At 46.9% G+C, this 13,988-nt stretch overlaps 2 protein-coding genes across 8 annotated transcripts in view; both read right to left on the bottom strand.

The window, feature by feature from the left end:
• The window catches only part of KIAA1143 (KIAA1143 ortholog), a 940,736-nt gene that overhangs the window by 205,746 nt on the left and 721,002 nt on the right, over positions 1–13,988 (bottom strand). The gene's annotated exons all lie outside the window — the stretch shown is intronic.
• ZDHHC3 (zinc finger DHHC-type palmitoyltransferase 3) overlaps positions 1–13,988 on the bottom strand; it is a 59,799-nt gene that overhangs the window by 25,358 nt on the left and 20,453 nt on the right. For all 5 annotated transcript variants that reach the window (XM_050780516.1, XM_050780515.1, XM_050780519.1 and 2 more), the window contains one exon: positions 4,523–4,647. In XM_050780516.1, the coding sequence (XP_050636473.1) occupies positions 4,523–4,647 (125 nt within the window). The remainder of the gene's footprint in view (positions 1–4,522; positions 4,648–13,988) is intronic.

The following is a 13,988-nucleotide window of genomic DNA, read 5'->3' on the forward strand; positions in this document are numbered from 1 at the left end:
CACTGTAGAAGAGGGCAGATGTTTCCCTTCTCCCCTTCCTCCAGGTTTCCTACCATTTTTTCAGGCCCCAAACCTTGCTAGAATCCACCAAGCTCACTGGCTCATAGGCAGTCAGTTTCTCTGGGGCTTATGTGTTTCCTCTCCAGGGAGGTATGAGGGCTCTTACTTGGCACTCATCCCCAAAGGAGCTGGCTGAGGCTCTCTTGCTCATCCTGGGTGATGGTTCAACACGGAAACATAGCCACATCCCATGGGGATTCTGTCTCTCCCTATACCAGCACTTACCAAACTGTATCATGGTGGAGAAGTGTGCCTGCCCTGCTTGGGTGGGAGGCTCCTAGACCCAGGGTCAGGTCTAATCCACCTCTATAAGCTCAGAGCCAAGCCCAGGGCCCCCATTAGCAAGGGTCAGCTGAATGAAGTCTCTGACACCACAGACAGGAAAGAGCAGGCCTGGGAAATGAGTTCAATTACATCAGACTGGGATGCTCATGTAGGGAAAATAAAAAGAAAACAGCAAGAAGGTACTAAGTGAGCCATGGCGTCACACACAGGTTTTCATTTTACCCCCCATTGGCTATGACTAAAATTATAAGCAAAAAAGACACCTACACCACATCCTGGCTCCAGCTCAGAAACGATTTTGGGAAAGACAGTGCAGTGGAGTGGAAAGAAAAGGGGATCTGAAAGCAGGTCCTCACTTTGAGCTCTGGTCAAAGAAACTTAGGTTCTCCAATCAGCCTCAGCAGAATCACTCTGATCTCTCAGGGTCATTGTGAGCACCAAAAATGTATGCAAAATGCTTTAAAAACAATACTAGTGCTATATAAATTTTCTCAGTAATCATAACCATGAGAAAGATAAAACAACAAAAATCTGTCAGGGGCTCCAAGCATCCCAGGACTGTCTCAGCCTCAGGGTGGGTGTCTGGGGTGTGGAGGCGGGGGGCTGACAAAGTCAGAGGTCTCTCCCTCCTCATGCAGAAGAACCTAGCAGGGTGTCTAATCTTTTGTCTTCCCTGGGCCACACATAAGATACACTAACACTAACAATAGCTGATGAGCTAAAAAAAAGTCTGTGCATACGTCTCCTAATGTTTAATAAAGTCTACAAATTTGTGTTGGACCACATTCAAAGCCAGCCTGGGCTGCAAGTGGCACACAGACCACGGGTTGGACAAGCTTGAAAGCATAAGCCAAATGCCATGGCCATCCACATTAGCATACATGGCTCCTCCCACAGAGTTTCCACATGCTTCCATGGTCCCGCTGAACAGGAGATTTGACACCAGGATGAAAGAGCATGGGGTTTCAGAGTGCTTCTCCTAGGAGGGAAAGATCCACCCACATACCATAGGGCTGGAAGGGAATACCTACAGGCACAAGGTCTGGGTGTATCTGTGGTATCCACCAGAGACAAGGGAATGGAGACGGTCTTAAATTCTAAAATGCTGGGGGCAAACATGTGTGCACACATGCTGCACCTTCGCCTGAGTGGGCAAGGTCGACATCAACTTTCTCTAACCAGGCAGGCAGCCTCTGGGCTCAAGGACTGTAAACAAACCCAGTCTGTCTGGGGTGCTGGGGATTCTGCTTATCCAAAATTGTGGGTCCCAGATGGCCTGGGCCACCACGCACCATCACAAAGGAGCAGTTGTCAGCACGCATTTCTGAGGCAGGAACAGGCAACTCTACAGGCATCCTCACTTTAGTTCATCTGAATCAGCAGCTCTTGCTTTGCCCAAGCTGATTTGTTTACTAGCACACAAGAATACCTCCCTTGGATCATCCTGGGGAGAGGCAAGGAGGAGGCGGTGAGGAAAATGCCAGGCGGTGGTGGCAGCTGAGGGCTCAGGGAGAGGAGAGAAAAGAATCACTGTGGTCACCCAAACGTTCTTTTCTATAATACAAAGTTAACACCTCCCCGTTCCGGTCCAGCCTTTATAAACCCAGCACATCCCTAACTCCATACACATTCTTCTATTAGCAATAGCTTACACTTGTTGAGGTAGGTGACTCACACAGTTACTCATACTTAATCCCCACAACAAACTACAAAGAATACAGAGGAGAAGGCTAAGGCTCAGAAAGATGTAGCACCTGGCTAAAGGTCCATAGTGTAGCAAGTGACACAGCTGAACTTCCAACACCAACCACTCCAACTTCAAGGCCAAGGAGTCTGCTCCACCACACTGGGCTATCCTGAGAAACCACATAAGCAAGCTGAGCTTTTCTTTTTTTTAAAAAAAATCTGAGTGATGGTTAGAAAACAGCTGGCTCCTGAGCCCAAGAGTGGCAAGAAAAGACCAAACTGAAGCCTCTATCTCAGGCTCAGGAGGCAAGCCTTGAATTAGATCTCAGAAGCAAGCTGACCCACAGACAGAAACCCCGGAGGAGCTAGCAATCACCACAGGCCCCTGCCCGGGCTCCTCAGCCCTTGCCCTCAAGCAGGCGGCAACCAGTTGAGGAGGTCTGCGGATCTCTCTGTCTCAGACAGAAAAACATATGTACAACTACATAAAGTTACATGTGTCATCCCCAGACTGGAGTTCCTATGGAAAGAGCCCTGTCTGGACTTGCAGCCAGAACTGCCGGGACCCAAACCTGTCTCTAGTGCTCACTGCTGTGTGACCTTGGAGCACTCACTTAACCCCTTTGAACCTTAATTTCTTTATCTGGGGAGGCCATCCCTGCAGCAATGCCGATTTCCAGGGGTGACTAGGAAGGTGAAAATAGATGACTGACGCTGCGGCAGGGCAGGCCGAGGTGCCGCAGGCACAGCACACAGGTACTGGGGAGCTGACTTTGGAATCTGAGTGCTGGAGACTGGCCACTCTTGTCTGAAAGACAGGCAGCAAGGCCAGGCAGAAATTGCCCTTCAAATCTCTAACACACCCAGATGTCTCCACAGGCTCAGCCTGCAAGGATGACGTCCAACACCTGGAGTAGATTCATTCCTCTATAACCCCTCTCCACCCAAACACGTACCCTCTGAAAAGGGGACCAAGTGATATTTTTGTATTTCTGTAATTTAGCATTTAAAGTTTCCTTGTATGCCAGTTGAGGTGGCTCACACCTGTAATCCCAACACTTTGGGAGGCTGAGTTGGGAGGATCACTTGAGCCCAGGAGTTTGAGACCAGCCTAGGCAACAAAGTGAGACTGTGTCTCTATAAGAAATTAAAAAAAATTAGCTGGGTGTGGTGGTGCATGCCTGTAGTCCCAGCTGCTCTGGAGGCTGAGGTGGGAGGACTGCTTGAGCCCAGGAGTCTGAGGCTGCAGTGAGCTATGAGCCTGCATGATAGAGTGAGACCTAGTCTCAAAATAAATAAACAAATAAAAATTTTTTGAGACAGGGTCTTACTTTGTCGCATAGGCTGGAGTGCAGTGGTGCAACCTTGGCTCACTGCAGCCTTGGGCTCCTGGACTGAAGGGATCTTCTGCCCTCAGCCTCCTGAGCAGCTGGGACTGCAGGCGTGTGCCACCACACCCAGCTAATTAAAAAAAAAAAATTTTTTTTTTTGAAATGGAGTTTCACTCTTGTTGCCCAGGCTGGAGTGCAGTGGCACGATCTCAGTTCACTGCAACCTCCGCCTCCCAGGTTCAAGCGATTCTCCTGCCTCAGCCTCCTGAGTAGCTGGGATTATAGGCATGTGCCACCACCCCCAGCTAATTTTGTATTTTTAGTAGAGACGGGGTTTCTCCATGTTGGTCAGGCTGGTCTCGAACTCCTGACCTCAGGTGATCCGCCCGCCTCAGCCTCCTAAAGTGCTGGGAATACAGGTGTGAGTCACTGCGCCTGGCCTAATTTTTTAATTTTTTTGTAGAGACAGAGTCTCGCTTTGTTGCCCAGGCTGGTCTTGAACTCCTAGGCTCCAGTGATCCTCTTGCCTTGGCCTCCCAAAGTGCTGGGATTACAGGTGTGAGTCACTGTGCCCAGCCAATAAAGTACAACTTCTGGCTAGATGTCTTCTCATCAGAAAAACTTAATAAAGAAACCTGAAAACAAAAAGAGAAAACTGACTACATGTAAGATGGGGAAATGGCTTTCTTTTTTGGTTGAATTCTGCAACTATCATAACCTTCAGAAATTTTAAAAGAAAGCCTTCATTTAAGGACAATCCCTTCATTTTAAGTCCCAGACATTCACAGAATGATTTTCTAAAGCTTTTTCTCATGGTACCCTTGCAATAAAGCTGTGAGGTAGGAAAAGCAGGAATCCCCTCCATTTTACGTATATTTTACGTATATAAAAACAAAGGCCCTGCCCAGGTCCTGTGTCAAGTCCCGGGACAGGTGTCCTGAGCCCAAACCAAATGCTCTTTGCAATCTAGAGGGCTCACAGGGACCAGGAAGGAGATTCACAATGATCACTCTCTGCCCAGAGCAGGGGACATTTGGAATCCTGATGCTGACTTGGATTCTGTTGGGGAAGTGTGTGCTACTCCAGAAGGCACGCATTGGCGGGGATGGAGGGAGGCAGGACAGTGGGAGAAGAGAGGAGGTGAGCCCCAGTGAGTGTACCTGCAGTGGTGGGCTCGGTCGGGCTTGATGCTGCAGCATTTGGGACACTTGTACACCACCTGCCCGGGCTTCAACTGTAAACTCTCGATGAATTCTTTAGTGGCATTTCCTTTGGGCACTGCCCCCTGTAGGAAAGATGAAAGGTATCAGGGTTGGGCTGGGGGTTCTATCAGCTCTAACATTCTACAGTGGGGATAATTATTTGAAAGCAGCAACCACACACACACACACGGACAGGACACTTTGATACCAACAACATGTGGACTCTGTGTTCAGAATTATGCCAACATTAAGGAATATTTATTGACCAAAAATTTTTCTGAGGAAATGCCATTAGGCCACATTGATTCTTTGATTTCTTTTCTTCCTTTCTTTTTCTTTTTCTTTTTTTTTTTGAGACAGAGTCTTGTTCTGTCACCCAGGTTGGAGTGCAGTGGTGTGATCTCGGCTCACTGCAACCTCCGCCTCCCGGGTTCCAGCGATTCTCCTGCCTCAGCCTCTCGAGTACCTGGGATTACAGGCGCCAGCCACCACGCCCAGATAATTTTTTGTATTTTTAGTAGAGATGGGGTTTCACCACGTTGGTCAGGATGGTCTCAATCTCCTGACCCTGTGATCTGCCTGCCTCGGCCTCCCAAAGTGCTGGGATTACAGGCACAAGCCACCGCACCCGGCCAATTCTTTGATTAATTTTCTACACTAAACAGTGACATTGTTCCTGATTACTTTATATTTTCATTTTACTGAAATTATTTTCATTGAATCCATTCTCTCCTATGTAACAGTGAGGATTTGGCTCACTAACTATTTTTTGGTCTATATTAAATTTCCTGATAACAGCTTCTCCCTTTCTAAGTTTCATTGGTGAGCATCATGTCTAACAGTTTCCCAAGATCAAAATTTGCAGCTTCACATTTTAATGGGTTGTTTGCTGGGATTAAGTTTTATTTTACTTTTACCAGTGGTATTGTTATGAATAATTGGTAATCTATATTTGGTTCTTAGTGAATTCACAAGCAACTGGGAGCCGCTGCCCTCAGGTATTTGACTTGCTGTCTGGCCAGAGCTGCTCTCTGATTTGGTCTTCCATCTGTGGAGTATGCTTGTGAATACTTAGTGCTCTTTAGAGCCAATGGCAGAGCCAAAATGCCGTAAGATTCTGCTCTGGCTGTGCACCCATCCAAACAGAAGGAAAGCAGGCAGTGCACAGGCCTAAGTAGGGTCCTAATAACCAACCTTCACCAAGAGCCTGCTTGGTACTGAGCCCTGCGCACTCACGCTCACTGTTATGGACATAGGAATCAAATGAGGTCTCTGCTTCCGAGGCTTATAGTGTTTTGGAGGCTGACAAATGATTCTAGTAAAAGGGGTTACGTGCTGTGGAAGATATTTGTGTTGAGGGAGCACAGAGGAGCCAGCAGCTAATTAACCAGGGGAATCAGAGGAGTTTTAAGTACTGATGTTCAAGGGTTGTCTTGAGGAACGTACAGAGGCTTGTTAGGTAGACCTGTGGGAGAAAAGGGATTCCAGCAGAGAAGGGCATGAGTAAAGGCAAAGAGGCGAGGGTGAGCATGGCATATCTGGGAGATAGGGAGAATATCAGTGTGCCGAGCCATGCGTACGCAGCGTCAGCAGGGAGGCCGGACCGATGGGCCAGGGCCAGCTCATGTGGTGCGCTGAATGCCAGGATGGGGTGGGGTTTTTCTTTATAGGTAGCCTAGAGCCATCAGGTAACAATGGTGCTTCAGGAAGAGACCTCAGTTGCCTGTGTTATGTGGATCAGATAAGAAGAGGGAGATGAAAATTCCAGACACCACATAGGAGGTTACTGTTGATGGTCCAGTAAGGAAAAACTGAATTACAAGGATGGAGGGGGAGAAGTAGAGAAGAAATTCTGAGATCTGAATCTACAGATGATGGTAGGGAACCAACTTGTTATTGGGTGGTGGAGAGGGTAAAGAAAAGGGAGGAGATGAGCCCCAGTAAGGTTTCCATTTTTAGCAGCTGGTAAGTGGTGGCGTGCTAAAGCCATTAAGAGGGCAGAAGGAAGTTCTGAGAAGAGCTGACCAGTTCAGTTAGGGTATGCTGAGTCTGAAGTGCCTGAGGGACACCCAGGAAGGTGGCTGGGAATATCGGTCCAAGAAGTAAGAGAGAAGATCAGCCAGTAGCATAGCACAAGGGGTTATAGCTGGCTTGGAAGTCCTCTGGCTTTGCTTTAAATCTGAGCTCTACATTTGTGAGTGGTATGCCCACTGACAGGTGGGCCTGTCTATGCCTTAGTTTCCTAATCATTGAGGCAGGACTCATCTTATCTAATTCCCAGCATTACTGAGAAGGTTAAACTAGACACAGACAACTTGCAGAAAGGGCTCAGATGATATTGCCACAGATACAGTGCTCAGTATATGGTACTGTTTTCTGGGTCTGGTGTTGGCACCAGTGCTGCAGCTTTAAAAAAAATACAGATGCCTAGACTCTAATGCAGCACTACTATAAAAATAAATGACCAGGGGGTATGGCCCAGACATCTGCATTTTTTACACTCCCCAGCAGAGTCTTCTACTCTATAGCCAGGGCTGAGAGCTACTGTGCTAGATCAGCAACTCCATGCTTGGGTCTACCTTGATCAGCACCAGATGCCCTGGCCTGGTACACAGTATGAACACAAAGTGAAAGGTAAAAGATCCAGCAGCTTCCAGCAAAGGGGTGAAAGAATTAGAGGCGGCAGGGAGCCAAGGATGTGCCATCCTGGGAACTCTGCCTGCTTGGCCGAGCTCCCAAACAAGAACCATACCTGACACAAGGTCAAGTCACAGCTATGGCATTGGACTGGGGCCCTCACTCTTCCTGCCATGGCCCCTGTGTCAGGTCTACTTCACAGAAAGCTCCACTCCTCAGTGGGCACCCATGAGATACCACAATCAGGGAAGTCAGTGCAACATCAGAAGAACAGAAACTAGGACTGTCCCCACATCCTGCATGGGCCCAGAGTGAGGTGGGCAAATTCAGATAGAGCACCCCTGGTTTCCCCAGAGTGGGACTGATGGATTATAACAGGCCAAATGAGGGGTTCCCAGGGTAGAAGCGATGAAGACTGGGTGTCAGAACCTTTCCTATAAAAGAATTCTGGGAAGGGAAGAGCCACTGAAGAAATGGAAAAATCTTTAAGTGCTGGAAATGCAAGGGAGCTGTGGTTCTGTCTTTTACTAAGAAATTGACTTACAGTGGATTAAGATTCCAGCTAAGAAAACTGCAGAGATAAATCAACCAACAACTCTCTCCTGAAGGTCTACACCACGCCGAACACTGTGGGAAGTACAAAGAAGCGATGGGAGCCCAGGCCTCAAACAGCTGGTGGGTGGACAGGTGCAGACGCAGTGAGGCTGCTGAGGCTGAGCACCTAGTGAAAGGCATGGCCACCAATGCATCAGGAGCTAAGGAGAGGCAGGACTGAGAGAGGGGATCCTAGGAAGGCCAGGATGATCCTGGTGGATACCAAGCAGGGGAGGGGCACCTGGGAGGAAAATCAGTTCAAGTACAGACCCAGAGGTGGGCCTACAGATCTCCTGTCGTCTCTGCTCTTCACGTGGCTCTTTCCTGGGTCCCAGCCCTTCCCCTGCTAGGCCTCTACTTCTCCTGCCTCATGAGGACCTATTCACTCCTGAGATGGGCAGCACTTGGCTGACCTGTCATTCAGAGCAATGACACGCTTCCCCACTGAGGATGAGGAGCCAAAGGCTCACAAGGAGCAGGAGACAAGGAGGCGATGAGAAAGCCCGAAGGACCACTTGTCCACATGCAAGCGCACCTCAGTGCTGTAGGCTCAGACTGAGAGTGGGGTGGAGATGAGGTCCTTTATACTCTTTCAACTCTCTAAAGTGTTTCATTACTATTTTTTTAAGTTAAAAAAAGTAGGAAAAAAATCTGGTCTGCACAATGTAGTCAGATGTCAGAAAAGCCTATGACAGAAAGTTTAAAAGTAAACGCATTTTGGAGGGCAAGGACCACATGGTATAGTTTTGGACATTAAATATGCCATAAAAATACACAACTATTGACACAGGAAACATCTATAACAGATTATATATATACATACATACATATGAATAAGAAAAAAGAAAAAAAATGTGTGGTGGTACATGTTTGTAATCCTAGCTACTTGGGAGGCCAAGGTGGGAGGATAACTTGAGGCCAAGCATTTGAGAACAGCCTGGGCAACACAGTGAGACCCTATGTAGGAGGATCACAGGTACTTTTAATTTTCTTGACTGTATTTATTAAATGTTCTATTAGAAACATGTGGCTTTTGCAAAAAGGAAATAATCCATTAAAAACAAGCAAAAACAAAAACAAAAACAAAAACAACCTTAAGGAGGAGCCATCCAAAGTAGGAATATGATCAACTTTCCTGAGGCTTGTAACCAAAATGTCATTATTGTCTCACCTTGAAACATCCAACGGGCCACCAGTGAGGCACTGGTGAGGCACCAGGGTCTGGAAGGTTTCATGAAGGCCAGGCAGAGCCCAGACCACACGGCACGAGTGGATTTCCAAGAGGGCCTGGGAAGGGCACTGGTGCAGGCAGAGGACAGGGTCTCAAGCCCAAAAGGCCTTATTTTTCTTTCTCTTTTCTTTTTTTTTTGAAACAGGGTCTTGCTCTGTTGTCCAGGCTGGAGTGCAGTGGCATGATCTCGGCTCACTGCAGCTCTGACCTTCCAGGCTCAGGTGATCCTCCCACCTCAGCCTCCCAAGTAGCTGGAACTACTGGCATGAGCCACCATGTCCAGCTAATTAAAAAAATTTTTTTTAGAGACAGGGTCTCACTATATTGCCCAGGCTGGTCTTGAACTCCTGGACTCAAGCGATCCTCCTGCCTTGGCCTTCTGAAGTGTTGGGATTACAGGGGTGTGAGCCATTGCCCCTAGCTGCTTTCTCTTTCATGTAAAAAGTAATTGAGTTTGGGCAACTGTGTGACTTTTTGTGGATACTAAAACCAGAAAACCAAAACTAGAAGTTACTATTGTTATGTGTATAAGAGAAAAAGTGCAAAGGGACATGCTTTCCCCCAAGGAGATGAAGCAACGAGGCTTGAGTTTTCCTAAATTATGGCCCAGGTGGTTTCTTCGTTTAGTCCCAGTTTTTAAGAAGGTCCCAGCCACCGGAATGTACTGTAAGCCCCAGGGGACCCTGTATAAAAGACTGCAAGAGGAAACCTCTAACCCATAAAAGGCAATCAGAGCTCTCGTTTGGTATTCTCATTATAGCTTGTAATTCCAGACCATGAGTACAGACATCATTCAGCAGCTCAGCCTTTCCAAACATGTGCCCCACAATGTGACTCCATTTGCATAAATCTCCCAAAAGGCCTATCTCCATCCAGGAGGGCCCCACCCATCCAACCACCTGAGCCCATCTCTCAGAGCCAGAGAGCAGCTGGGCCAGCACCCGAGACTGAGGAGTCTGATGCATACACTTTCCAGTCTCTGCCTCAGGCAACTTTTTGTTTCATTCTTTTTTAAAATGTGTATTAAGCTCTTCTGGGCTCATCTCCACAAATTTCAGAACTAATAACAATTAGTTCATTGTAAGGAACTTTGTTCTTTACAATCCTGGACAGAAGGCAGGGGGTTGGAAGGCCTGAGACATTTTTGTCACTGCTGTCATGCTTGCATTACTGAGAAACGCTTATCCCCCACCCCACATTCTTACACACTCCACAGGGATGTCTTGAAGCTTCCACATTGCTGCAAGCCTAGCAGGTCAAAATGCACTGACTTTATCTCCCTCATTTCCAAAGTAATACTTGTTCATAGTTTTAAGAAAGAAAATACAGATGAAAAAAACAGAACAGGAAAAATTCACTCTGATTTTATCACCCAAGACAAGCACTACCAACATTCTGAAACATATTCTTAAAGTCTTTTCTCTTCGTACTAAGGTAAAAACACTTTTACAAATCTACAGGCCCATAAAAAGCAGATCATATAGCTTCCAAAATATATATTTGGCCCCACAGTGCAACCAATTTAAATCTGGTTTAAAATAAGTGTGTAGAAGCTGCTAAAGCTTTTCTGCTCTAGGCATGGCAGAACTCCTTCCACATTCTCTGCACAGAGCTCTGAGTTTTCAGTGCAGAAGGAACATAATGGTACTTATATGTGCACCTGTGTGTATTTAGGGGTGGGGTAGGGTGTGATGTGCCTCCATCAGCTATTCCCCTTAGTAGGTAGCCCAAACTTCTAGTACCTTCCTTGACCCCTGCCTACTTCCTTTTCTATTTTGGAGAAAATTGAGGCTGCTAGGGTTAAATCCTTCTCATATTCATCATCTCACTGCCTCACTGTCTCTGGACTCATGGGTACCCACTGTCTTGGAAGATGAGGCTCAAGTCAATCCTGGCCCTCAGGGACCCCATATCATTACCTCCAAGCTTTCTCCTTGTGTTCTTAGCAGGCTCTGAGCTCTCCCTGCCCCTTCATAGCTAAGCTGCTTGAAGCCTTGTGCACTTGATGTCTCTGCTGACCTCTCCCTTACTCTTCAGTGTACCTGTCCCCTCCATACCAGGGACCTGTTCCCACCAGGTCACTGAGCAACTCACTGTGGCCAAATCCAAAAGTCAATTCTTAGCCCTCGTCTTCCTTGGGTTCTCCTCACTGTCCTCCTCCCTGTCTGTGGGGCTGTGCCTCTCCCCTCCTCTTGGAATCCCGCCCATCCAGGCTACTGGTGTTCCTCAGGGTTCAGGGTTTCAACCCAAGACTCCTTCCTTCCCTGCTCGTTCTGCACTCTCTCCTGAACAATCTTTAACCCTACTTCCATCATCACTCAGTGATGATGCTCCAATCAAAAGTTCCAACTCAGACCTCTTGAATCTGTAGATGTCTCTATTTGGCTGTCCCAAAGGCACTATGTACAGCTAAAATGGAACCTGCTGCTTCCTCCCCAAACTGTTCCCTCAAGTCTCCCTTTCCTGGCCCATGGCATATCCATGTACCTTGTCACCTGGGGTAGAAATCCAGTAGTCACCACCAGTTCCTCTAATCCTCTTCCCCACACCCCATTCACTCCACCAGGTTAATTCTGCCTCAGACTGTGCCTTGAATCCCATGCTCTCCCCTCCATGCCACCATCATGCCTTAGTTCAGCCCATCATCACCTGCCCCAGACTATTAGAGCATCACCCAGGTCTTCCTGCCTCTAGTCTCTCCCTCAAATCCTGCAGCCCACTTCTATCCTTTCTCCCCACTAATTTCCAGAGTAAACTTTCTTAAATGGAAATGTGATCACATTATTCCCCTGGCCTAAAACCTTCACTGGCTCCCTAGGTACCATGGACCAGAGTGCAAGCTCCTGGGCAGGGCTCATGAGGCCACCATATCTCAGCCCTGGACTACCAATCCAGTGCCACCTCTCTCCGTAGACTGTCCCTCCCTGTGGTCTATTTGGAGTTTCCCAAAGGCAACATTCTCTCTAAGTTTTCCTTTCTACCCTCAGGGGCTCCATTTTAGCACCAACTCAACCATCACCCGCTCCAACTTGCCAGGCACCTCCTTGCTTCTAGCACCCAAATTAAAATGCACCCAGGGATCACCTTCTTTGCTACTTCCTCATGGCCCCAGGCCACACCCAAGGCAGAACCCATTACTTAGCCTTTGTGCTACCACAGCTTGTATGTATAGTACAGCACACATCATTTAATTACACACCCTCTCTCCTACATGACAGGACACTCCTGGAGGACAAGACGTCTGTCAACTTGTAGCTCAGCAAACTGCTTAGGGCCTGGCACGAAGAATGTATTCAATAAACTCAAGCTGAATGATGATACATTTATCGAGCACTTATAGGCCAGGCATAGTTCCAAATGCTTTGTGACAAAACTGTATTTTGTTAGTTACTTCTGACAATAAACCTTTGAGGTAGAGACTATGGTATTCCCCATTTTATACATGAGGTAACTAAGGCAGGGAAGTCAAGCATCTTCCCAAGGTAACACAGCTAGTAAGTGGGAGAAGTAGGGTTCTGACTCAGGCAATCCAAGTCTAGAACCTATGTCACTATCAGAAGACAAACATATCATTACCAGGTATTTCTGTTAAGTGACTTGGAAAAGACTTTTTTTAAATTGCCTGATGTCACAATATCATTCTACCACCAACAACTACCTCAGCACACTAGTATTAAGATTGAAACAGGCCTAGGATACTAAGGCTGTTTCAATAAGTATCTAGGATAATATGATAATATAAAAAGAAACAATGGAAAGTAGTGGAGACAGGTTCTAAAGAAATGCCAATACTTTCAAGGACTCAACATTCCATCCATTTCAAGCTATAAGAATGAAAACCTGCTTAAATTGTTTCAGGGCCGTGGGATCAAAGCCCATGCACACCCACCAGTCTGGGTAAAAACTCCCTCTAACAGCTCTCCCAGGAGCATGGTAACCAACCCAGGCCCGCATCACTGGCCATGTGTCTCCTCCACAGAAAAGTAAAAGGTAGCTAGTTGGTCCCCAAATGGGCTGCTTTCCTCTCTCTGAAGCCAGAAAGCTTTTCCTGTTGGGATTTATAAGTTGCTCAGGGGCAGGGGTGAGAAGTTGCCTGGCATGAGGGAGAATGCAGCACGATACTCCAATGGACCCTCAGGCAAGTCCCCTAACCTGATGCAGTGAATGTGCCAATACCTCTAGGCAAGATGGGCAAGGCCCTTCTCTGGCTGCAGCGAGCACCTGGCCTGCTATTCCTCCTCTATGTTCCCACATACATCATGCTGCCATGCTACCCTTCCAGGAAATACTTGCCACCTGGGCTCTGAATACAGCACATGCTCTGTAAGGCTGCCAAAAAAGACTCCAGAAGGGAATACCAATTGCACGTTTGAAGTGAGCCCCAATATTTCCACTCAATGACTTTTGGCAGCTGAAATGAAAATCAGTGGCCAGTAGTGGTCTGAGATAGTCATGGAGGTCTGTTTATAGCAAGGTGTTCACAGAGTAGGATTCAAGAGGGGTTGGGGTAGGGGAGCAGGCAGACAGACAAATTTTCTTTTCCTTAATAATGTGGTTAAATTGACTATAAATCCAGTCATGCACACCATGATGTTTCAGTCAACAACAAGTCCCTCAAGATTATAATACCATGTTTTTACTGTACCATTTCTATGTTTAGATATACAAATATTATTGTGTTACAGTTGCCCACAGTCAGTATTCAGTACAGGAACACGTTGCATGGGTTTGTAGCCTAGGAACAAGAGGCTATTCGATACAGCGTAGGTGTGCAGCAGGCTGTACCATCTAGGTTTGTGTAAGTACAGTCTATGATGTTTGCACAATGATCAAATTGCCTAACAATGCATTTCTCAGAACTTATCCCCATCATTAAGTGACGCATGACTGTATATTCCTCCTTTTCTCAAATCTGATTTGAAATAATTTATGAAGTTAATAAATGATAAGATCCAAAAAAGA

The sequence above is a fragment of the Macaca thibetana genome, chromosome 2, assembly GCF_024542745.1.
Source record: "Macaca thibetana thibetana isolate TM-01 chromosome 2, ASM2454274v1, whole genome shotgun sequence".
Classification (NCBI taxonomy): Eukaryota; Metazoa; Chordata; class Mammalia; order Primates; family Cercopithecidae; genus Macaca; species Macaca thibetana.